The sequence below is a fragment of the Heloderma suspectum genome, chromosome 5 (assembly GCF_057233095.1).
Source record: "Heloderma suspectum isolate Gila_16-S chromosome 5, 16-S_ref, whole genome shotgun sequence".
Classification (NCBI taxonomy): domain Eukaryota; kingdom Metazoa; phylum Chordata; class Lepidosauria; order Squamata; family Helodermatidae; genus Heloderma; species Heloderma suspectum.
In genome coordinates, this window is record NC_139462.1 from 86617843 (window position 1) to 86641939 (window position 24097).

Below are 24097 nucleotides of genomic sequence, written 5' to 3' on the forward strand. Positions count from 1 at the left end.
TCCGATACAATCCAAAAAACGATAGAATTCTCTCAATTCAAATTCAGGGTAAGCCATTTAACATCACAGTGATCCAAATATACGCCCCAACCACGGATGCTGAAGAAGCAGAATTAGATCAGTTCTATGAGGATCTGCAGCACCTACTGGATAGTACACCAAAAAGAGATGTTATTTTCATTACAGGAGACTGGAATGCTAAGGTGGGTAGTCAAACGACACCTGGAATTACAGGCAAGCATGGTCTGGGAGAACAAAATGAAGCGGGACATAGGCTGATAGAATTTTGCCAAGACAACTCACTGTGCATAACAAACACTCTCTTCCAACAACCTAAAAGACGACTTTATACATGGACTTCATCAGATGGTCGACACCGAAATCAGACTGACTACATCCTTTGTAGCCAAAGGTGGAGGACATCTATACAGTCGGTAAAAACAAGACCTGGAGCTGACTGTAGTTCAGATCACCAACTTCTTATTGCACAATTTAGAATCAGACTAAAGAGAATAGGGAAGACCCACAGATCAGTTAGATATGAGCTCACTAATATTCCTAATGAATATGCAGTGGAGGTGAAGAATAGATTTAAGGGACTAGATTTAGTAGATAGGGTCCTGGAAGAACTATGGACAGGAGTTCACAACATTGTTCAGGAGGCAGCAACAAAAAACGTCCCAAAGAAAAAGAAAACCAAGAAGGCAAGATGGCTGTCTGCTGAGACGCTGGAAGCAGCCCAAGAAAGAAGGAAAGCAAAAGGCAACAGTGATAGGGGGAGATAAGGCCAATTAAATGCAAAATTCCAGAGGTTAGCCAGAAGAGATAAGGAATTATTTTTAAACAAGCAATGCGCGGAAGTGGAAGAAGATAATAGAATAGGAAGGACAAGAGACCTCTTCCAGAAAATTAGAAACATCGGAGGCAAATTCCAGGCAAAAATGGGCATGGTCAAAAACAAAGATGGCAAGGACCTAACAGAAGCAGAAGAGATCAAGAAAAGGTGGCAAGAATATACGGAAGATCTGCATAGGAAGGACAGTAATATCGGGGATAGATGTGATGGTGTGGTCAGTGAGCTAGAGCCAGACATCCTGAAGAGTGAGGTTGAATGGGCCTTACGAAGCATTGCTAATAACAAGGCAGCAGGAGACAACGGTATCCCAGCTGAACTGTTTAAAATCTTGCAAGATGATGCTGTCACCGTGATGCATGCCATATGCCAGCAAATTTGGAAAACACAAGAATGGCCAACAGATTGGAAAAAATCAACTTATTTGATTTTTTATCAAATCAAATACCATTTTTTTAATCAAATCAAATACCAAAATACCCCATACCAAAAAAGGGAAACACTAAAGAATGTTCAAACTATCAAACAGTGGCACTTATTTCACATGCCAGTAAGGTAATGCTCAGGATCTTGCAAGGTAGACTCCAGCAATTCATGGAACGAGAATTGCCAGATGTACAAGCTGGGTTTTGAAAAGGCAGAGGAACTAGAGACCAAATTGCCAATATCCGCTGGATAATGGAGAAAGCCAGGGAGTTTCAGAAAAACATCTATTTCTGTTTTATTGACTATTCTAAAGCCTTTGACTGTGTGGATCATCACAAACTGTGGCAAGTTCTTGGTGGCATGGCGATACCAAGTCATCTTGTCTGCCTCCTGAGGAATCTGTATAACGACCAAGTAGCAACGGTAAGAACAGATCACGGAACAACGGACTGGTTTAAGATTGGGAAAGGAGTACAGCAGGGTTGTATACTCTCACCCTACCTATTCAACCTGTACACAGAACACATCATACGACATGCTGGGCTTGATGAAGCCAAGGCTGGAGTTAAAATCGCTGGAAGAAACATTAACAATCTCAGATATGCAGATGATACCACTTTGATGGCTGAAAGCGAGGAGGAGCTGAGGATCCTTCTGATGAAGGTGAAAGAAGAAAGTGCAAAAGCTGGGTTACAGTTAAACCTCAAAAAAACCAAGATTATGGCAACCAGCTTGATTGATAACTGGCAAATATAGGGAGAAAACGTGGAGGCAGTGACAGACTTTGTCTTTCTAGGCGCAAAGATTACTGCAGACGCTGACTGCAGCCAGGAAATCAGAAGACGTTTACTTCTCGGGAGGAGAGCAATGACAAATCTTGATAAAATAGTGAAGAGCAGAGACATCACACTGACAACAAAGGTCCACAAAGTTAAAGCAATGGTATTCCCCGTAGTAACCTATGGCTGCGAGAGCTGGACCATAAAGGCTGAGCGAAGGAAGATAGATGCTTTTGAACTGTAGTGTTGGAGGAAAATTCCGAGAGTGCCTTGGACTGCAAGAAGATCAAACCAGTCCATATTCCAGGAAATAAAGCCAGACTGCTCACTTGAGGGAATGATCTTAAAGGCAAAACTGAAGCACTTTGGCCACATAATGAGAAGACACGATACCCTGGGGAAGATGCTGATGCTAGGGAAAGGGGAAGGCAAAAGGAAGAGGGGCTGACCAAGGGCAAGATGGATGGATGATATTCTGGAGGTGACGGACTCGACCTTGGGGGAGCTGGGGGTTGGCGATGGCTGACAGGAAGCTCTGGCGTGGGTTGGTCCATGAAGTCACGATGAGTCTGAAGTGACTGAACGAATAAACAACAAAAAAATGCAGTATAACAAGGCTTATCTTATCTTATCTTCAAGTCAATATCTTAAGTTTGCATATCTTCAAGATATGATCACTTCAATAATTAAAGTTAACTATATTCCCACTGCCCATTAGACAGAAGCTTCCATCCTTAGAGATAGACTTAAAGTTAGCTGGGGACTGGCTATCCTACAGACACTGATTTCTGGCAGAATTTCCACAGCTAATGAACCATCTAGCAAGTTAATACTTAGTGTCAAACATTTTCAGTGTCCAGTACATTTTATATAAATCGTACCACCCTGTAAGATGTAGTTCAATAATATTCCCTCTAGGACAAATTGGAAATGAGGATCAGAGAAGACAGCTTGCTCAAGGCTGCCTAGCAAACTCATGGCAAAGGAGAGATCTGAACTGGGAAATTCCCAGTTCATGCTCTTGGATATTATACCAGCTCTCATTTTTGCTAGTGGAATTTTGGAGCTTATATAACAGCATGAATATTCCAGTGCCTAACTTATTGGCAATGGATGAGGGGAGGGCAGGGAACATTACTTACTGGCAATGGGTGTGGGAAAAGGGATAGTGCTAGCAATTGCACTGCTGTTAGCCTGGGGCTTCACTTAAAGAGTTGGAAGCAGGACAGTGGTAGTGCCAGAGATTCTCATGCAAGCTGTTGCAGGCACACTTCTGTAGAGAAAAGATCCTTGGATGTATGCCTATGTTAGAGGAAGTCTGGCTGGGAGAGTGCTTTGCTTAAATCAACAACAGTGCACCAACCCACCCAGCAACACACCGACTGCCAATCACCAGTTTCAGCAAAACATCTGACAACCAGATGTTTTGCAACAGTTATTACCAACTACAGGTTTATTAGATTATGGAAAGAGTGTCACCAAGCATTAGCGGTAACTATTTTGAAGAATGCCATACTGATTCTATTAAATACAGTGACTCAGTTGCAAAGCCAGTGTAATACAGGAAGGAAAGAGGGTTGATCTTGGATTGTAGTTGTCCTGGGGCATCTCTACGCCAGCCTAAAATCTTCCATTTAAAATGGGGCTTTCTGCTTCCATTTTAAATGCAGGATCACAACACCTCCCTTTTTCACTAGCTTCCTTTTCTCCCTCCCCTTTCCCCCTCCTTCTCCCCATATCTGAGTCTTCCATTATCTTTCATTGATCTCACTCCTCTTCTTGCCGCTTTTCCTCTTTTCATGAAGGGAACTCAAGTGGAATACAATGGGGTAATTTGATAGCTCATTATCTGCAATCTATTTTAAAATGGAACAAAGGGCATTTAGTGCAGGAGACACCCTGGAGGGTCACAGCGTCATAAAGAGCCCACAAGTGTCCGTGAAGGAGCAATCTCAATTGCAGGATAAATGCTCCATGTGAAGAAAGCCCTGGACACAGTGTTGGAACTACAAACTAAGACATACAGGAAGAAATAGGAAGAAATATTTTCATATTTGCCCCTTTGCACTGAGGAAGGTGAGCATTGGAGGGGTTCTCATAAGAGCAGTAATTGCATAAAAAAAGGACTTTTCAGAAGATGTGGTTCCTCATTCCTGCAGAGGGAATTGATTATAAATCAAAATGTCCTATGTTCTAATTCATACATTTCCTGAGCAATCATTTATACAAAGTGATTGCTAAAACTACTGGTTTGTAGCTTTATACTATCTATCACCATAAACCAAAGCATTTAATCCTGCAGCCCACATACCTTTTCCACAGAATTATACCTAGTAAGCACATCCCTGTCCTTTCCAGCCTCATTAGGAGGGGCAAAGGCTGAGGAGCACTAGCAGCTTATACACTGAGCATCAAATGGTGCCAGGATTGTAAGGCGCGAGAAGGAAAGAGTGAAGAAGAAACAGCGTTCCCTCCCTAGCTTCTGGAGGAAGACAGAGGTTGGGGGGCCTCCACGTAACACTGTACTTTGGAGACTACATCTGAAGATATGAGACAGTTCTACCTTTCTCCTGAGCTTGGAGCTGACGACTGTCCGAGTTTGCACTGCAGAGAACCTTGCTGTGAAGAATGTGTCCTGTGGGGCAGGTCAGCATGGAACACTTCCTTCCTTCCTGCTGCAACTACCTCTCAATTTACTCTAGACCAGTCTTCTACAACATGGTGCCCTTCAGATGTTTTGGACTACAACTCCTAACATTCCTGAAAGGATTTTACATTTAAAAGGTGGCCTCAAAATAATTTTAAGTAAGAGTATCCTGAGAAATTCCTGACCGTTGGCTGTGCTGGCTCGGGCTGATGGGAGTTGAAGTCCAAAACATCTGGAAAATATCAGGTTTGGAAAGGCTGCCCTAGACCTTGAGTGAGGGAACTCAAGTATCTGCAGATTTGTTGCCTGGGAGGGGCAACGTACAAACTTGCCCACTTCACGTTAAGTCCCCTGTGTCAATGCATGTAGTATGAACAAGTGATCTAGGACACAAAAGGACAGATCCTTGGGTTGTCAAGAATATGCAATCAAACCCCAGGTTACAAATTAATAAGCTTTATTAAGGTTAAAGAGAGGTAGCATAAGGAAACAAAACAATTTACTCCCAATAATCTGCATTAGATAATCCTAAAAAGAGGCCCTTTGCAAGTCACTGAGGAGACAAAACAATACCCCAAAGGGAGAAATGACAATCAATGACCAAAAAATCATAGAAGAAAAGACTCTTTTTAATCTCTGTAGGCTCAGGGGAGGAGTTGGCAGTAGAAAGAACAACAAAACTCAGATGTGGCCATTGTGTTCCTGATGGGCTTTTAGTACCCTTGGGCGCATGGCATTTCAGCACATAAGCAAGGAGCAACCTGTGGAAATGAAGTTTCTCCTTGCACCTTTGACAACCCAGGTAGGTAAAACAAGTGGTATGAAGGGAAGATATTTCCTTATGTTTCCTGGTAGACAGGACTTGCTAAGGGGTGGGGGGAGAATTCCATCCTGTGCATCTTGAAGATGCATAAAATGTGACATGATAGCTACTCTGAAATGAAGGCTGGGCTACTGTGCCAGGTACCCCACATTTAAAGAGACCAGCTCAAGTATAAAATGCCTATCTCCATGCTTGTCTCTGAAGTTCAGACCCTATGAAGCAGGGTTATGCCAGGCACAAATTTGGCTGAGGCCAGCCACAATTTGTGGGCCCTTGCAGACACTTGTGAAGTTCAGCAATTTCTTTTTTGCCCTCTGTTTATATACACAAACATTAAGCAAGATCAGTTATTTGAAAATGAAGTGCCAAGAACTTTCCAGAAGAGGCTAGTAGTTACTCCATGACAGCAAACAAATTGATCCTTTTCTGTTTGGCTAGTAGAGATTCTCAAAGTTGCAAGAGTTGCTCCCACGTACAAGTATATGGGAAAGTATAATGCACAAGCCTGCAAACAAATCCTTGTTGACTTATGAAATTTAGAGCTTCCAAACAGATCCCTCCAATGTCAAGACAGGCCCATGTTACCAGTTCCTACTCTGCAACACCCCAGTTTCTCCACATTAACAGTTTACTGGCTCTAAGGATAGAAAGGTACCAGTTCAACACAAGATTTATCCACGTACTATTTTAATGTTATGGGCCTAAAAGGTATTAGTTCAGATTCTTTGCTTATTTAGGCAAGAAGAACAGGCTGGTTTCAAGTAGGTTGTTTCACAAGAACCTGAACTAGCTACTAGCTGGATATACAATTAGTGGAGTGAACAACGAAAGATCGTAGTAAAAGCATTACTTAGAAGCAAGTATGGTTTTCAAATGCATGATCTAATCACAATACTTTGGAGCAGGTTATATCATAACTATGGCAGGAGTAAGCAACCTTTTTAGGCCTGTGGGCACATTTAGCAATTTCAGAAACTGCCATGGGCACCACCACAAAATGGCTGCATGAGGCACGGCTAGGCATAAAGGACATCCGCCCAAACAACTGTTTACAAGGCAGAGATGGAGTCTGAGCTACAACACACTAAACAACCCCTTTGGACCCACAGTTTTCAGCGCTCTTTTCTCCCCCCGCCACTTTCTTTTTTCTTGGTGGCTGGGCACACTGCAAAGGAAAGCATCACTCTGCAACTGCCTGCCAACTTCATTTCCTAAGAATGTCCCGAAGCTTCATCATGTAGCTCAGAGGCATTCATGGAAAACAAAGATGGCAACAGCTGAAGATCCTCAGTTTGCTTTGAAGTGATCCCAGCTGCCAATAAGAAAATGTGCTAATTAAAAAAAAAATGGAAGGGGTAGGGCATTTTGGCAGGCACCTAGCGAGGTGTCTGCGGGCACACTGGTGCCTATGGGCACCACATTGCCTACCCCTTTCCTATGGTCTAGTGACATCCCAATCACAGCACTGGGAACAATATACAGTGAGGCACATTAGATTTGTAAGGCAGTTCTGTCCAAGCACTCAAGTAGCACAACACCACGAAAAAAGAAGTATTCAAGTTTTTACATAGCCTTAGATGTATTTGAACCTATGTGACAGGTAAGCAAGTTGTTCTTAGTTGAAGGCATACAATATGCATTTTAGGCAGGTGTTTGTGTCGTTATCCTTGATCCAGCAAGACAGATTTGTGTCCAGAAGCAGCTGATGCAGAAATGCAACACTCATCTAGGGCCCAATTAAATGACTGGATGCATCTTACTATTAATGGGGATGTACAGTCCCACCCAAGTGTTCCTATTTGATTCATTGCACATTAAATCTTATCACGGCCAATGTTTCTCCCAATTATAGCAAAGTGCTCTGCATTAGACAGCAGATAGATTCAGCAGTACTGAACTGAAGCAAGGTGAATGGGGGTATGTTCTGTTTGCTAATAAGCATATAATAAAGCACAGTTCACAAGTCCCAGAATGAAACTGGACTTTAAATGAAAGAAGAGAGTTGGCACAACACATAGCTGTGACTAGGCAGGGATTCAGACACTACACTTGGGGAGCTAGAGCATTGGAGGAGTAGGAGAGCTACAAATAACCAATTATTTAGTACCTTAACTATTACCTGAATCTACTTATGCTTTAGATAAAAATGTTTCTAGCCTACATGGTTGTACAGGATGCTCTGGAGTGTATAGACAGCACTTTTAAGTCTCAGAAAGCAAGGCATGCCATGAACGAGACTTACTCCAACATTTGGCTTCTCTGCCTTGTTTAAGACCTTGCCAAAACAGTCTGCTAAAATCAGATAAGAAAATGAGATAAAATGCTGCAGTACTTAGAGTGTGTGCGTGTACGTGTATGTGTTGTAAAGACAGGAGGAATTTGTTTGGCATGAACTATGGGTGCCGTGTTGGCACTCTACCATCAGCTTCAAAGCAACATGTTATTCCAGTTAATTGTGTTAAAGCTTAATTAAAAAAACAACCTCAACCTATTTGATGAAGCCTAGACTGTTTCCAAGATCGCTATAGCAGGACACTATAAAGAGGAAGACAGACAAGGAATAGGAACCAAACAATCGCTTACCTCTACTTCCACAGACTGCATCGCTAAGTCGCATGGTGGTTTCAGAGCTTTAGGTCTTGTGGCATACCAGTAAGTTGTGAGAGCTGCAAAAGCACCGAATCCCATCAGCGTGTTTGTTGGAAGAGTGCGCACGTACTGCCTTACATCACCAAGTTCTGGCATTCGCAGATGCCTAAACAATTCATGAGCTTGCATTGTGATCTCTTGCCCTTGTTTTTTATGCTACAATCTGTTGACAAAAGAGGAAAGTTGTGAGCCCAACTTAGTATGAAAGAATCCTTTTTCTTCCAGAGCGGAAGATGCATGTCTTCCAGTCTTATACTACCATACCAAGCTAGAAGCACCAACTCTTTCCCTCCCCCCAGAACACAGGAGATATTTTGAATGTGCTCTTCATTTAACATTGTTGGGTGTTTTTTTTTTTGTCAGATAGCTGTTGCCAGGTGCCACACTTTATTAGACATACTGGCCAAAGTCTGAAAAATATGTTTTATCTAGTTTTTGTGCCTTTGAATAGTGTAGAATCTGTTGCAGAGCCAGGTCACAACATAAAGAGTCAGCAGAAGTTCCTTCTTCTTCTCTCCCACAAAACTACGTTTTATAAAAGTTCCAAGCACTTGCTTTTTACGTAGACTCCAATGCTATTAAATCAGTTCAGGTAGGTGCCTGCTTCCTATGCATTCAAATCTAAGAAGTGTACTTTTATACATCACTTAACATATGGGAAAAAGAACACTAACAGGATACTCTCCCACTAGTCTCTTTAAATCCCTGACAGACATAAACATGGTAAAAGAGGAACAGACTTCTTTTTTTTTTTTAAGTCCCCCTGCATCTACTCAGCTGACGCTTCTCTCCACAGCCAAGGTCTCTCAGGACATTAGTCACGTGCTTATCCTCATAGTTTCTGCCCACTAGGCCAAAGGTAACTAGCAGACACAGTCCATACTTAGCCTTGCGAGAAGGAGGGCCAATGGAAACAGAGTCTGGAGTCACACCACTGCACAGAGGGTGGCAAGCATGGAAATAAACAATGTTGGCCTCAGAGACTCACAACGACAGTGACATTCATTAATGCCCATCATCAGCTCATTTCTATCAACAGAGGAAGGCTGACAAAAAGGCTTTTCAAAAGGGAAAAAAGAAGGTTTCAGTGTGGCGTTTGCAGAGGCTTGTGGAGTTGTTGAACAAGATATTTGAGATGTTGACAGTTTTACTATACTAGGAGTGAGAGGGGCGGAGATGCTCTGAACACAAGCGTGGAAGAGGCAATGCTTATCTGTTTCAAGTCAGACTGTTAGGAGGTGAGCTCCTCTGCTGCAGCTTAAGCTAGCTCGGGAACACTGGATCTATTTGCATCAAACCCTTTTCTTGCTGTATGTCCTAGGCAGTTATATAGTAAAACAGTCTACAATATAAGGTACCCAAAAAGACATTAACACAAGAAGGGCAGGAGTTTCAATAGGGTTTAAAGAACTCTGGGCTAGCGATGGGAAAGAATTTCATTCAGTTCACATTTTATTGAAAACTTACCTAATTTTTCACTTTCAAACCACTATGCGAACTGAAACTCAGTTATCCTTTGAAATTCGCACTTTTCTGAATTTGCAGTGGAGTTCTCTAAAAAAATGCATACGTAAATGTGTATTTTAGGGAAAATAACATTAAAAAATGCATTATATCACAAAAGTTGCTGGCAAAAAAATGTGCATATTAGGCAAAAATGCATGTATCAGGAAAAATGTTCACCAAAATTCTAATTAATTTTCTTTTAAAAATTTTATTTACACATATCATATACATAAACACAATATATAATACAACAATATGCACACTAAATTATTATCAATCACATCAAATTATCTGAGAACTATTAGCTACCCAACCAAAAAGACCTGCATATATACATCTATCTTTTAGTTAAATACAGAGGGTTGGATCCAATAGTGCCCTTGCGCAGGCAGGCCAGGCCCACTAGCCCCAGTGCATGTGCGGCTCCTACCACTGGTATCCACAAGGTAGCGCTTCTAGGGGCAAGCACCAAAACAAGTGGAAATGCTCATTTCTGGAAGGAGCGTCACCTGCCCCTTCCAGAAACAAGTGTTTCCGCTTGTTTTAGCACTTGTCTCTGGAAGTACTACATTGTGGCAGCCAGTGCTGGGGCTGTGTATGCTGCTGCCATCTGGGCCAGCCACGTGCATGCCGCTACCAGTGGCCTGGGCTGCCCGCACAAGGGCACCATTGGATACCGCCCACAACAGCATCAAATAAATAACACAAAGCATCCAATACTACTTGCCTTTACAGCAATACTTTGGGAAGTAATAAAGCAAGAATATATCTTAATTTCTATACCATAATTATTTTTCCAATATTCAATAAAAGGTTTCCAGTCCTCCATAAATTCGGGATCCTTATGTTTCCCTTCACACAATCTAACTAATTTTCAATAACTGTGCTATTTGCCAAATTTTAGTAAACCATTCTTTACATTAATTGGCTTTGTATTTTTCTAGATCTTGGCAATAACCATTTTTGCCACCATTAGCAAAATAGATATCATTGGTTGGTGAATTTTTGGGATCTCAGATTGAAAGAGCTCTAATAACATTATGTTAGGGCTAAGGGACAGTTTTTTATGTGAACATTAAAAAAGATTTTCAAAGGTCAGGACGAACTGAAAGTAAGATTAGAAAAATGAGAGTAACCAAAATTAACAGATTTGTCCATCCCTACTCTAGACACAGCCAGAAAGCTGCTTCACACTTATATATAGCAATCACATTTTCCATTTTCCCTCGTATGCCTGCTGTATGTGCGCTTGCCTTTCCATATGTGCAGCCCCCAAGCCCCGAGTCAGCATAAAATGTGGGCCCTCAGGCCCAAATGGGTAATGAACCCCTGGTATGGACTTATCTTTGACATTTTTTATTTTATCCATTTGCCCAGTTCTTTGACATTCTGGTTTAAAGGTCTATTAAAAAAACCCTTCAGGGTTAACTGTCATATCCTACTAGTTGCACCTTTTTTGCAACTCCAACATGCCTGAACTCCATTCCATCCTGTTCCCTGAATAGTTTGTACATTCCTCATTAAAATTAAGCCCTATTTCTACCAATGCTGCCACTTATTTTGTTTTCAGCCCACTGTTCTAGATGTGAAAGTTGGTTTGGAACCGAAAGCTCTTATTTGCCAGCTAACCCCGCCCCCCCAAATACCATACCATAAAGCAAGATGAGATTTTGCTCAAGAGATCAAAAACAGCCCGCTTATATAGCCCTTGTACTGCAGTAGTCATGTCCAGCAGCTATATTAAACATAGGCAGAATTATGGCACCTGAAGGTAACAGGCACAGCAAGAGGAGATTCAGGTAAGTAGCAACGATACTTTAAGAACTTAAGAGCCCCGTTGAATCAGACCAAAGGCTTGTCTATTCCAGTATCCCATTTCCCACAGATGCAAATCGGATGCCTATAAGAAGCTCTAAAGCTGGACGTAAGGGCAATAGCCCTCTCCCAAGATGTATGCTGGTTCTGACCCCAGGTATATTGCTTCTTATCCTGACTGGTAGCCATTTATAGCCTTATCCTCCTTGAATTTGTTTAATCCCCCTTTAAAGCCTTCTAGACTGGTGGCCTTCACCACATCCTGTGGCAGCAAATGCCAAAGTTTAAACTACGTTCTACAGTCAAGGCCAGAAAGGTTGGAACAAGGATAACTGTTTGGGCAGTTGGCCTCTGTACACCACCACATCAAAGTTGAAAGGAAACACACCCAGATGGGAGCAAAGTCAGGTTTTGCAGCTGTAATTCAAGGGGTGTGACAAAAGTGGGGCACTAACCATTCAGGAAGGACAGCCAGTGACATACACGCCCATTGTTGGTGGCCCAAAAGTAATGGAACAAACCAACATCATTCCAAACTTCAGGATCGCCTTTAATACCTGGATGAAAATCCTTTGCAGTCAATGACTGCCTGAAGTCTGGAACCCATGGACATGACCAAATGCTGAGTTTCCTCCCTCGAGATGCTTTGCCAAGCCTTTACTGCAGCTGCCTTCAGCTGCTGCTTGTTTGTGGGTCTTTCTGCCTTCAGTCTTGTCTTCAGTGAGAAGCATGCTCTATTGGGTGGAGATCAGGTGACTGACTTGGCCATTGAAGAACATCTCTCTTCTTTGCCTTCAGAAACTCTGGGGTAGCTTTTGCTGTATGTTTTGGGTCATTATCCATTTGCAATATGAAGCGGCGTCCTATCAGTTTGGCAGCATTCAGCTGAATCTGAGCAGAAAGTATAGCCCTATACACTTCAGAATTCATCCTGCTGGTTTTATCAGCAGTCAGGTCATCAATAAACACCAGTGACCCAGTTCCATTGGCAGCCATACATGCCCATGCCATAACACTGCCTCCACCACATTTGACAGATGATGTGGCATGCTTTGGATCATGAGCTGTCCCTTTCCTTCTCCATAGTTTTCTCTTCCCATCATTCTGGTACAAGTTAATCTTGGTTTCATCAGTCCAAAGAATCTTATTCCAGAACTGGGCAGGCTTCTTTAGGTGTTTGCTGGCAAAGGCTAATCTGGCCTTTCGGTTCTTGAGTGTTACCAGTGGTTTGCACCTTGTTGTGAGGCCTCTGTATTTACATTCATATAGCTGTTAGGGATGTCAGAGAATTCCGCCATGGATCTCGGTGAGGCCGAATGCCAGTGCATTCAGCCCCCCGAAGTCTGTGGTGGAACGGCCTGCCCCCCCCGCCCCCCCCGGATTCCCCCCGGGACGAGACTCACCTGTGGCGGATCTTCCGGGCGGCAGTGGCTCCGGCTGGTCTTCCGACCGGCTGCCGCCACCATTTCCAGGCTTGTGTAAAAAAAAAAAAAGACGTGATAGGCTACGTAAAGATTTACGTAGCCTATCATGGCTAGGTTTAAAAAAAAACAAACAAACCACGTGATAGGCTATGTAAATCTTTACGTAGCCTATCATGGTTTGGTGGGTTTAAAAAAAAAAACACCGGCGTACGTAAATGGCGGTGGCTACGGCTGCCGCCATTTGCGTTCCTTCTTTTTGGCCGTCTGAATCTACGTAAATATTTACGTAGACTATGACGGCGAAAATAAAGGGGAACGCAAATAGTGTAGCAGGCGCTATTTGCATCCCTTCTTGATTCCCCGTTTTAGCTTACGTAAATATTTACGTAGGCTAAAACGGTGAATGAAAAAGGGATGCAAATAGCGCCCGGTACACTATTTGTGTTCCCCTTTATTTTCACCGTCATAGTCTACGTCAATATTTATGTTAAGAGGGCCAAAAAGAAGGAACGCAAATGGCGGCGGCAATAGCCGCCGCCATTTGCGTACGCGGGTTTTTTTGTTTTGTTTTTTTTTACCCAGAGCCTTCCGTGGCCGGAAATCTGGCTGCGGACGGCTCTGGCCTGGCCAGGCCTGGCCGGCTGCTCCGCAGAGCTGCCGTGGAGCACAGCCGGCTGTTCGAAGATTCCAGGTGGAGGAATGGAGCGCCTCCCCCCCCGGCGAGGATTCCGGGGGAAGGAACGGAACGCCTTCCCCCCGGCGAGGATTCCGGGGGAAGGAACGGAACGCCTCCCCCCCACCATAAACATAATCCGTGAACAGGTAAGTCACTCTCGTACATCCCTAATAGCCGTCTCTTGACTGTAGATGTTGACAATGACATACCTACCTCCGCAAGAGCGTTCTTGACCTGGCTAGATGTTGTGAAAGGGTTCCTCTTCACCATGAGCAGAATTCTGCCATCATCCACTTTAGTTGTCTTCCGTGGTCTTCCCTGCCTTTTGCTGTTGCTGAGTTTGCCAGTTAAGTCCTTCTTTTTCAGGATGTTCCAAACTGTTATGCTGGCTACTCCCACTGTTTCTGCTATCTCTCTGATTGGTTCATTTTGTTTCCTCAGCCTAATGATGGCCTCATTCACTCACATGGACACTGCTTTGGACCTTATGTTGGGAGTTCCAGTGAACAGCTACCAAATGCAAATGTAACACTCAGAACCAACTCCAGGCCTTTTCTCTGCTTGATGGGCCATGGGGTACCCAGGAAGCAGGCCACACCTGGCCATGCAGCTGCTTGTCAGCCATTCATTCCATTAGTTATGAGCCACCAACGATGGGTGTGTGTATGCCACTGGCTGTCCTTCCTGAATGGTTAGTGCCCCGCTTTTGTCAAACCCTTTGAATTACAGCTGAAAGTCCTGACTTCGCTCCCATCTGGGTGTGTTTCCTTTCAACTTCAATGTGGTGGTGTACAGAGGCCAACTGCCAAAACAGTTATCCTTGTTCCAATATTTCTGGCCCTGACTGTATGTAATGAAGTACTTCCTTTTGTCTGTCTCATACCTCCCACCATTATGCTTCATCAGATGACCCCAGGTTTTAGTATTATATGAGAGAGAGAGAGAGAGAGAGAGAGAGAGTCAGAGAGGAAAAAAATCCTTCCTGCCCATTTTCTTCACACCGTGCATAATTTTATGCACCTCTATAATGTCCCTCCTTAACTTCCTTTTTCTAAACTAAATAGCCCCAATCATTTTAACCTTTCCTCACAGGGGAGTTGCTCAAGCCCTTCAATCATTTTGGTTGCCTTTTTTTCAGTTCTACAATACTGTTTTTGAGCTGCGAGACCCAAAACTGTATACAGTATTCCAAATGTGGACACACCATAGATTTGTATAAATGCATGACAATATTGGTAGTTTTATTTTTTTAATCCCTTTCCTAATGATTCCCAACACAAAATTTGCTACACACACACACACACACAGCGTCAATGTTTTTATTGAACTATCAGCTCTCCATTACAACCCCAAGATCCTTTTCCTGTTCAGTCACTGCCAGCTCAGACTTTGCAGATTTCAAGAAACGTTCACATTAGCTTACACCCCATTTGGAAGTATGATCCATTGAAATCAGCAAATCTTATTTCGAAGTAAATATATTTAAGGTTAAAGATAATATGGAATTACTAGGATAGCTTCTTACAACCAAGTTCCAATGCTCATTATTGTCAAGGTTAGTATCCAATACACTTCCTATAAGATTTAACAGCACCCTCATTGCAAGCAACACAAAACCTGATTTGCCATGGGTAAGCCATTATTCAAAGAGTTTCTACATAGAGTGTTTGCAACAACAGTGCTCTCTGGGATTAGGCCAAGAGATCAAGTTAAAAGGCAGTATGAGGACACATTTAACTGAACTCCAAGTTGACCATTTACAACTCTTATTTGGAGATGGCCTTGAGTTGCCCCAAGTGAATAGTTATCTATCTATCTATCTATCTATCTATCTATCTATCTATCTATCTATACACACACACACACACACACACACACACACACAGAGTTTCATAGCAAAAAAAGAATTACAGTTGAAGCCTAGGGAGGTAAGACTAGGGATGGCGGAGAATTTCTCCACGAATCTCGGGGAGGCCGAATGCCAACGCATTCGGCCCACCAAAATTGGCGGTGAAATTCTCCGCCCCCCCACCCCCCCGGGATGGGACTTACCTCCCTCGAATGTCCCTCTCGGCGACGGGTCCCGGCAGCGGTTCGGCGGGGGCGGGGGCAGCGGCTGGTCTGCCGACCGGCTGCCGCCACCACCACCATTACAAAATAAAGTAAAAAAAAACACACACGCGTGATAGGCTACGTAACGATTTACGTAGCCTATCACGGCTAGATTTCCAAAGTCAGCCGTGATAGGCTACGTAAATCGTTACGTAGCCTATCACGGGTGACTTTGGAAAAAAAAGCGCATAGGCAAATGGCGGCGCCCATGGGCGCCGCCATTTGCGTTCCTTATTTGGTCCCGGGTAGTCTACGTAAAGATTTACATAGACTATGGCGAAAATAAGGGCAATGCAAATAGCCCTTATTTTCACCGTAGTACTTATTTTCACCGTAGTCTACGTAAATCTTTATGTAAACTACCCGGGACCAAATAAGGAACGCAAATGGCGGTGCCCATGGGCGCCGCCATTTGCGTACGCGTTTTTTTTTTCCTCCAAAGTCACCCGTGATAGGCTAGGTAACGATTTACGTAGCCTATCACGGCTGACTTTGGAAATCTAGCCGTGATAGGCTACGTAAATCGTTACCTAGCCTATCATGGGGGTGTGTGTTTTTTTCCCCACTTTTGTATTTCGCGGCTGGGGAGACGGGGCGCCTCCCCCCCCCGGCCTGAACTTCGGGGGGAGAACCGAAGCGCCTCCCCCCCACCGCGAAGCAAGCTGCGGAACCAGCTAAGTGCCTTTCGTACATCCCTAGGTAAGACCATATACCTGCAAGGGGTGTTGAGTGTATTTGAGTTGTCAGATCCAATAACCTAAATACCCTTATCCAGGGAGCAAACACTTATATGTGGGACAGGACTAATATCTCACTTATCTGTTCTTAGCTACCCCATTAAGTTAACAATTAATTTGGTCATTACTTACAGACTGAAGTGCTTAGCTTTAGAAAACATTGTTCAATGAGGGAGCTCTGCTTGCAGGTTTCTGACCTTGTCTCTTATACCACAGTCATCCAGTTAAATAAATGTCATGCTTCAAGCCAGGAAAAAGCCTCCTGACACATGCATAAGTAAAATCCTGAATCAGTCAAGATGTGGTTTTTCCAGCTGAACTTAGCTTTGTGGCAGTTAGCCAAGCTGGCTCAATGTAGCCATTCGTAGCTCCTCCTCCTCCCTTACAAAGTACAATAATCTATTTACAGAGGGCAGAATGCTCCCCTATTGTCTACCAACAGGCAGACATCGTTCGAGGGCAACTGTCAACTTCTTCATTATAGTGCTAGAGCCCAAGAGCCAATAGCTGCTCTCCCTCTAGCTCTGCTGTTTGATGGGGGGGGGGGGAATCTACAATGAGCTGTTTAATCGGAAGCACTGCTCTAGTATAGAAGTCAGTTCTACCCCATAATAGCTACTATGCTTTAGAAACTGCACTAGTTACCCATTTAAGCTTCCAGTTTACCCATTCCTGTACTGGGGGGTCAACAGTTCTTATGGGTTCCACCATTAAAGGTAACTAAAAATAATTTTAAATGAAAATATCAAAATGAATATAGAACTACCACTGGAGATGAAAACTTTTGCATATATTTTTGTTTCCTTTGAAGCTCTTTACCCTATTGTTTTACTAATGCAGATGCCACATTTTAGAAATCTGTTACAAGCTAAGCACTAGATTTATCAGCCATACCACAGACATCAAACTATTTTTTTAAAAATCTCATTTTAAAAGATTTTTCCATTACTCATGCAGAATGCAAACTGCAAAATAGTGACTTAACATTCCAGTATTCTGGCAGAAGTCCGTTTTTGCTTAATAGCACAACTGGGATATAGAAAGTGAAAGCTACCAGAAACATTGTTTGGCCAACATAGATGAATCAGCCAGTGGTACTCTAAGCTAACACTTGAGCAAGGAGAGCTGCCAGGATTCAGTTCCTCAATTTGGGAAGCGAGTAGAACAGAAGCAGTACCTAGAAGTGGCTATCTATGGTTTGGTTCACACAAGCATTTTGTACGGTCGCATTTTGGGTACCAACGGTGTAGCTCATCTGTGGAGCTTTACCACTACAGAAGAGTTTAAGTGACAGATCTTTCTGCTTGCATGTTTAGACCAATAAAGTTGAGGTAGGATTGACATGCTAGTGAATTAATCACAGTTAAATATTGTCATGTGTAGGTAGCACCTTTTCTTTTAAGTTACATTATGGTGTCATATCTTAGCAACAGCAAGAGAGTGGGGCTGCTTGCTTCTCTACCCCTGCAATAGTCGAGCAACCGCAAGCATTGTAGCATAGCAAAGCTTCTCTCACAAACAAAATGTTATAACTGCAGACACTTCTAAAAAGTAACACAAGTAGTCAATTGCAGAGGTTAGTTCCCATGACTCCCTCTTGCTTGCTGCAGGAACCACTGAGTACCCCCCTCCATGTGGTCTGGCTGTCTGCTCTATTAAATACCTAAGAGGGCCTGAAGCATGCTCTTAAAAAACAAAACAGCAGCTGCTGAAATAACTGAACGTACCGACTGACATAATACACAGCAAACACCTTTAATGGAAACCTTATGGAGCGTGGCAGAAAACCAAAATAATTTTTAAGTCTCTTTCCTGTCTTAAGATAGATCATGCTGAACCCATATTTCACCCATAAAATCCCAACCCTACTAAGAAGTCACAATGAAATCCCTTTTGGACTAGACCATTGGTGTTTTTGCACCTCTACCTAATACCTACCAAAAAAAAGTCTGTTTGCAAGGCTCCTTCAACTAACTTCTAGTCAATACTGAAATTTGTATTACCGCTGCTGCTAATTATCCAAGTCTTATCCCAACTACTAACCGATACAAATAGACTTAGGGCCATTACACTGCAGAAGCTGTGCATTCCCAAGAAACATCAAGACTCCTGGACCAGGGATCATTCTGACAAAAATCTGGACGTTTTTAATTCCAGGTAACGTTTTCCACACGTGTATTACCTTGTCAAAGAATAGTGTTACAGAGATCATCCCTTAGGCTATGAAAATAACTTGTTTTAAAATACCAATACTCCAATCCTTAATCAACATTGCCATAACTGTGTTCAGGAGCCTCTGGTTGTCCCAGTGGACTTTCTTTCTACTTTAGTACTAAGTCATCATATAGCTATAGAGACCATCCATGACCAAGTGGAGATCTCAGCTACAAGCTTTCATCCTCTTCAATGCAAGTTTCTTTTGCAGTTAAAACAGGATTGAGAGCACTTTAGACTTCACATCAAGGACAAATGCAGAAGTTTATTTGGCCTTCATTTCCTACAGGTTCATAACTTAGATCCAGCCTAACATTTGTTTCTTCATACTTTCAAAAAGTTTTAACACCAATAAGCTTAATGTGTTGTATCTTAATAAGGAGTTTTGAGTGCTTGAGCAAACAGCACAATCAGTCAGTGGCTGTGCACAGCTTCAGAATTCAAGGTAATTAATCAACCAATAATGTTCTCTCAAGCCAGCATCTTAACTGCACCTCATTAGAGGCAAGCAAACATGACTTTCAGAGTATTAATGTCATAACCTTGAGAAATTGGTACTTTGGAGGCAACTTCATGGCAACAAAAAAGTAATTGTGACTAAACTGCCTGTCCAAATGATATTCCGTTTTTCATAATATTCTACAATATAATCTGTCTACAAGTAGATTTACTGGTCCCTAAATTACAGCTAGCAGCCTTAAATGGTAGTTTCTAAATGCAGAAACTTTATGTAGGGGACCATCAAAGCAGACAATCCCATACCTGCAGTCTTTAAGTGCTATCGTCAACCAGCAAATAAACAATGAGCAGCTTTTGTGATATATTTTAGTGTATTCCTATTGAACGGAAGTAGGTGAGTATGAAGTAATCCATTTGTAATTTAGCTGCAGACAGATCTGAAGTACCTATACTGCTACAGAAATGCAACTACTACAGCTGATGGGCAAGTTTTTGGCTTCCTACACAATTTTCAGATCAGTTTATGCTAGCTATTCATTTCAGTATTTCTTAGGACTTCACCCTTTTCCATAACAGTAGGAGCACTTGACTTTTGAATTCAAGGACACCTTGTTTCAATTTGCCTTTGGACTCTACTACAAATCCCGAATACAGTATTTAAGCCTATAAGTTATTCTTCAATCTAAATGAAAACGCAAGATGCAAAATACTCTTAAGAGTCTTCACTTTATAGCAAGCAAACAATAGTAGGACTTCTGGCCCAATAAGGGTAATTCCAAGCCAAGCACCTGATCCCCACAAGGTCTAGCTATATTTACACGACTAATATAAATTTGAAATCATTCCACTAAGGCTAATCTTACCTTCCTGAAAGACATAGTATCCTTTCATTATCTCTACATTTTTAGTGTGTACTTAAGAGCTACTTAGAATAAGCCTGCAAGAGACTCATTAAGCTGCTTTCAGAGTATGGTGCACCACTAGTACAACTTGGCAGGAAACACCTGGCCAACCCCCCCACCCTTACTTTTAGTTATGTCTGTGGTGCTACATAAGGTCCATTACATCTGCATTTTCTCCCGCCTGCCCCCCTCTTCCACCCCATAAGTGATCTGCCTTCCACAGACCCATAAAGAAAACCTGTCCAAGCTTCCAAACCTGTCCAAGCTTCAAGGGTGCCCTTGAAGACAATTAAAAACATAAGAACACTTCTGGATCAGATCAAAGGCCCATCTAGTTCCAACACTCTGTTCCTACAGAAGCCTACAAGCAGGACATATGCGCACAGTAACACTCTCCCACCTGTATTCCCCAGCAACTGATATTCAAAAGGATATTGCCTCAGATACTGGAGATAATATAGCCATCATGACTAGTAACCATTGATAGTCTTATCCTCCATGAATCTGTCTTATTCCCTTTTGAAGTAGTCCACATTGGCAGCTATCACTACATCTTGTGGTAGAAAACTCTACAGTTTTTATTATGTGCCATGTGAAGTAGTACTTCCTTTTGTCTGTCCTGAATCTCCCACCATTCTGTTTCATTGGATGATCCTGGGTTCTAGTATTATGAGACTGGGAGAAAAGATTCTCCCTTTCTATTTTTTCCACACCATAATTTCATACACCTCTATCATGTCCCCCTTACTTGACTTTTTTCCTAAGCTAAAAAGCCCTAAACATTGCAACTTGTTTTGGTTGCCCCTCTCCACCTCTACAATATAATTTTTTAGGTGTGAGGACCAGAACTGTACACAGTACACAGTTCTGTTCTGTACACAGTACTCCAACTGTAGTCATACACCATAAATTTGTACAAAGGTGTCAGGATACTGACAGTTGAATTTTCAATTCCATTCTTAATGAATTTCCACAATTCCTAGTGTGGAATTTTCCTTTTTCACAGCAGCTACACACTGGGCCTTCATCAAGCTGATCACCACAACCCTATGGTCTCTTCCAGATCAATCACCACCAGTAAAGACCCCATCAGTGTATATGTGAAGTTAGGATTTTTTGCCCCAATGGGCATCACTTTATACTTGCTTATACTGAACCACATTTATTACTTTAATACCCATTCCCTCCAGTTCAGAGAGTTTTTGGAGCTCTTCACTATCCCTTTTTGGTTTAACCACCCTAAATAATTTGGAACTATCAGCAAACCTGGCCACCTCACTGCTCACCCCTTTATTCCAGATCATTTATGACTAAGTTAAAGAGTACTGGTCATAATACAGTTCCTTGAGGACCTCACTGGTTATACATTTCCTGTGCAAGAACTGTCAATTTATGCTACTGTCTTCTTGATGATGAGGCTTTAATCACTCTATCGCCCTACCTCGTTCACAGAATTTTATGGGGAGGGTCCAGATGTCTTCCACTCATAGCCCTCCGACATTTTCCTACTTCTTCTTCCGACTTTTCCTTACTGCAGAAAATCCATTAAAGAGAAAAATGACTGAAAAGCTGCACAATACCCTTTAATTGGCTAGGAGATTTCCATCTGGAAGCACACCTATTCTTTAACCAGTTACCAATCCATAAGACGACCTCTCCTCTTATCCTATGCTGTCACTACAGCAGAGTTTGACCATCAACCCAAACTGATACATGTTCAACAATAAAACTCTAACCCAGACCAGACACCACTTTAATACACTTGTAAATGGGATTCAAATGCCCTCAATTAGCATGCCTTCGACACAAACATCTCTCAACAAAGTGAATGAAGCCACAGCCTTTTCTTCTCAAGAAGGAAGATTCCTATTTTTATAGCTGCAGAAGTATTAACAGGATTAGCTATTTGGCAATAGAAAGAGAGTGTTTAGGGCCTGCTCCAGAGTAGAGAGTTGTTTATGGAGCAATTCTACTTCTGGCACATATACACAAAAGGTCTTCCTCTCCCTCTCAGCTGGCTGAGCAGCAACTCCCTTAACCTACAGGAGAAAGAATCCCATAGGTAGAATCCCACCTCCAAGCAACCATGACATTACAGAGCTATCCCACACAGTCCTGCCCTAGCTAGAAAGCAGAGGGAGAGTCCCCTGCGATAAGGAGCCAGCCCAAGGGAGGCAACTCTCCTGACAGCGCAAGTTAGTGGCAGAACAGGCTGCATTTTGGCTCAACTTCCTGCCTCTTTTATGGGCCCAAGTGCAGCCTATCTAGATTTAAGGTGGGAAACTGACACACAGTCCAAGTGTGGTGGAAAGAAAGAAAAAATGGATTACACACACAATCCCTGCTCGGAAAGTAAATGTGGAGCGCAAATGTGTCTCCAGAAGACCCCAAACCATTTCCACCAGCACACCGCGAAGATCGACCTCGCTCTTTCGCTCGTCTAGATGCGACGAGGCGAGCCTGAGAGGTGGAAGCCCTGGAACAGCCTTCCCCAATCCGGAGCCCTCCAGATGTGTGCGCGACTACAGCCAGGCGATTCTGGGCGCTGTAGTCCAACACATCTGGAGGGCGCCGGGATGGGGAAGGCTTCCCTAGACAATCCCAGACCACCTTTCCCCCCAGGCCCTTCTCCTCCACAGGCTCAGCCGATCCCGACGGGGCACGTCGCAAAAGTGCCACAAATAAATAACAGCGATGATAACGGAAAGAACTGGAAAAGCCCCCCGCCGCCGCCGCTCCACCCAGCCCGGCGGCCGACCTGGCGCCCACCGCAGCGCTCGCGGGATGCGCGGCGGCAGCGCAGGACGCGCCTCCCCAAGCGGCCTAGGGCGGGGGAGGCCCTTGCCTTGCTCCCTCCGACGCTCCAGCTTCCCGACGTGCGGCTCGCAGCCCCTCACGGCCCCGCTTCCCCGCCCCCCTTTCCGGCGGCAGCCACATAAGCAGGCTGGGCTCATCGGGGCCGCCGCGCCAAGAAGAGAGGAAGCGGCCGCGGCTGGGGCAGACGCGGGAGAAGCCCGCGGGGACCCGCGTTCTGCCTCGGGGGCTGACAGGCAGCCCGGCTCGGGCTGGCTCACCCACCTGCTCTCGCCTCCGTCCTCCCTCCCTGCCTGCCTGCCTGCCTGCGAAGCGCGCCTCTCTCGCTACGGCGGCAGCCTCGCCCGCAGCGGTACCGCGACCGAAGCGCCCTGTGGCTGGAGCGGCCGGGCCCGTCCTATTTAAGCAGCCCGCAAAAAAAAAAAGCCCACCCGCTACCGCCAGCGGACGCAGAGAGGAGCCGCGATGTGGCGCGCCGCGTCAGGCCGCCTTTGCTGTACAGCGCGGCGGGTCCACGGGCACTAGGGCCCGGAGGAGCCTGGCGAGCCAGCCGGTTCGCCTCCCTCTGAGCCCGCCAGCCAATAGGAATGTGGAAGGACGAAGGGCGATAACGCAACGCCGAGTGCAGTCAGCCGCGCAACGTCAGGGCGCGGAGCGAGGGCTGCGCGGCTCGAGGCGCTCTGGAAGCCTGAATTCCGCATGAGTGAGAGGCGGCGGCCGGGGGGGGGGTGTATGGGGAAATGTACTCTGCATGCGCTCAGAGGTCCTCACCTGTATTTCTTGGCCCCGTGGACTCTCGGGAATTTATTTATTTTATTTATTGCATTTATACCCCGCCTTTCTCCCTCTCGCAAGGAACTCAAGGCGGCTTACATTATCCTCCTCCTCACCGTTGTATCCTCACAACAACAACCCTGTGAGGTAGGTTGGGCTGAGAGTCTGTGACTGGCCCAAAGTCACCCAGTGAGCTTCCATGGCCAAGTGGGGACTAGAACCCGGATCTCCCGGCTCCCAGTCCGTCACTCTCACCACTACACTACACTGGCTCTCGGGAATGTATCCAGACTTTAATTAATGGGACCTATTCGAAGTATTTTTATCTATTAAATTAAATTATTTATTTATTAAATTTATAACTTAGGACCCATTAATTTCAATGGGTCTACTCTAAGTATGATTGCACCTGGTGCCAAGTCCCGTTGATTTCAATGGGTCTAAGTCATAATTAAATACCATTGATTTCAGTGAGCCTACTCTTAAG

General features: G+C 43.9%; 1 protein-coding gene across 29 annotated transcripts in view; it reads right to left on the minus strand.

The window, feature by feature from the left end:
- ACSL1 (acyl-CoA synthetase long chain family member 1) overlaps nt 1-23334 on the minus strand; it is a 58396-nt gene extending 35062 nt beyond the window's left edge. For 5 of the 29 annotated variants that reach the window (XR_014792139.1, XM_084856554.1, XM_084856539.1 and 2 more), the window contains exons 1-4: nt 23268-23334; nt 21464-21553; nt 9645-9731; nt 8112-8340 (exon numbers count right to left, since the gene is read on the minus strand). Coding sequence is in view for 26 of the 29 variants with exons in the window: in XM_084856554.1 (XP_084712680.1) it covers nt 8112-8306 (195 nt within the window). In the remaining 3 variants the exon portion in view is untranslated. Of the gene's footprint in view, nt 1-8111; nt 8341-9644; nt 9732-21463; nt 21554-22356; nt 22813-22867 lie in introns of those variants that run through there. The other 24 variants (XR_014792141.1, XM_084856552.1, XM_084856536.1 and 21 more) reach the window with 7 other exon arrangements.
- Between the last annotated feature and the right edge of the window lie 763 nt (nt 23335-24097).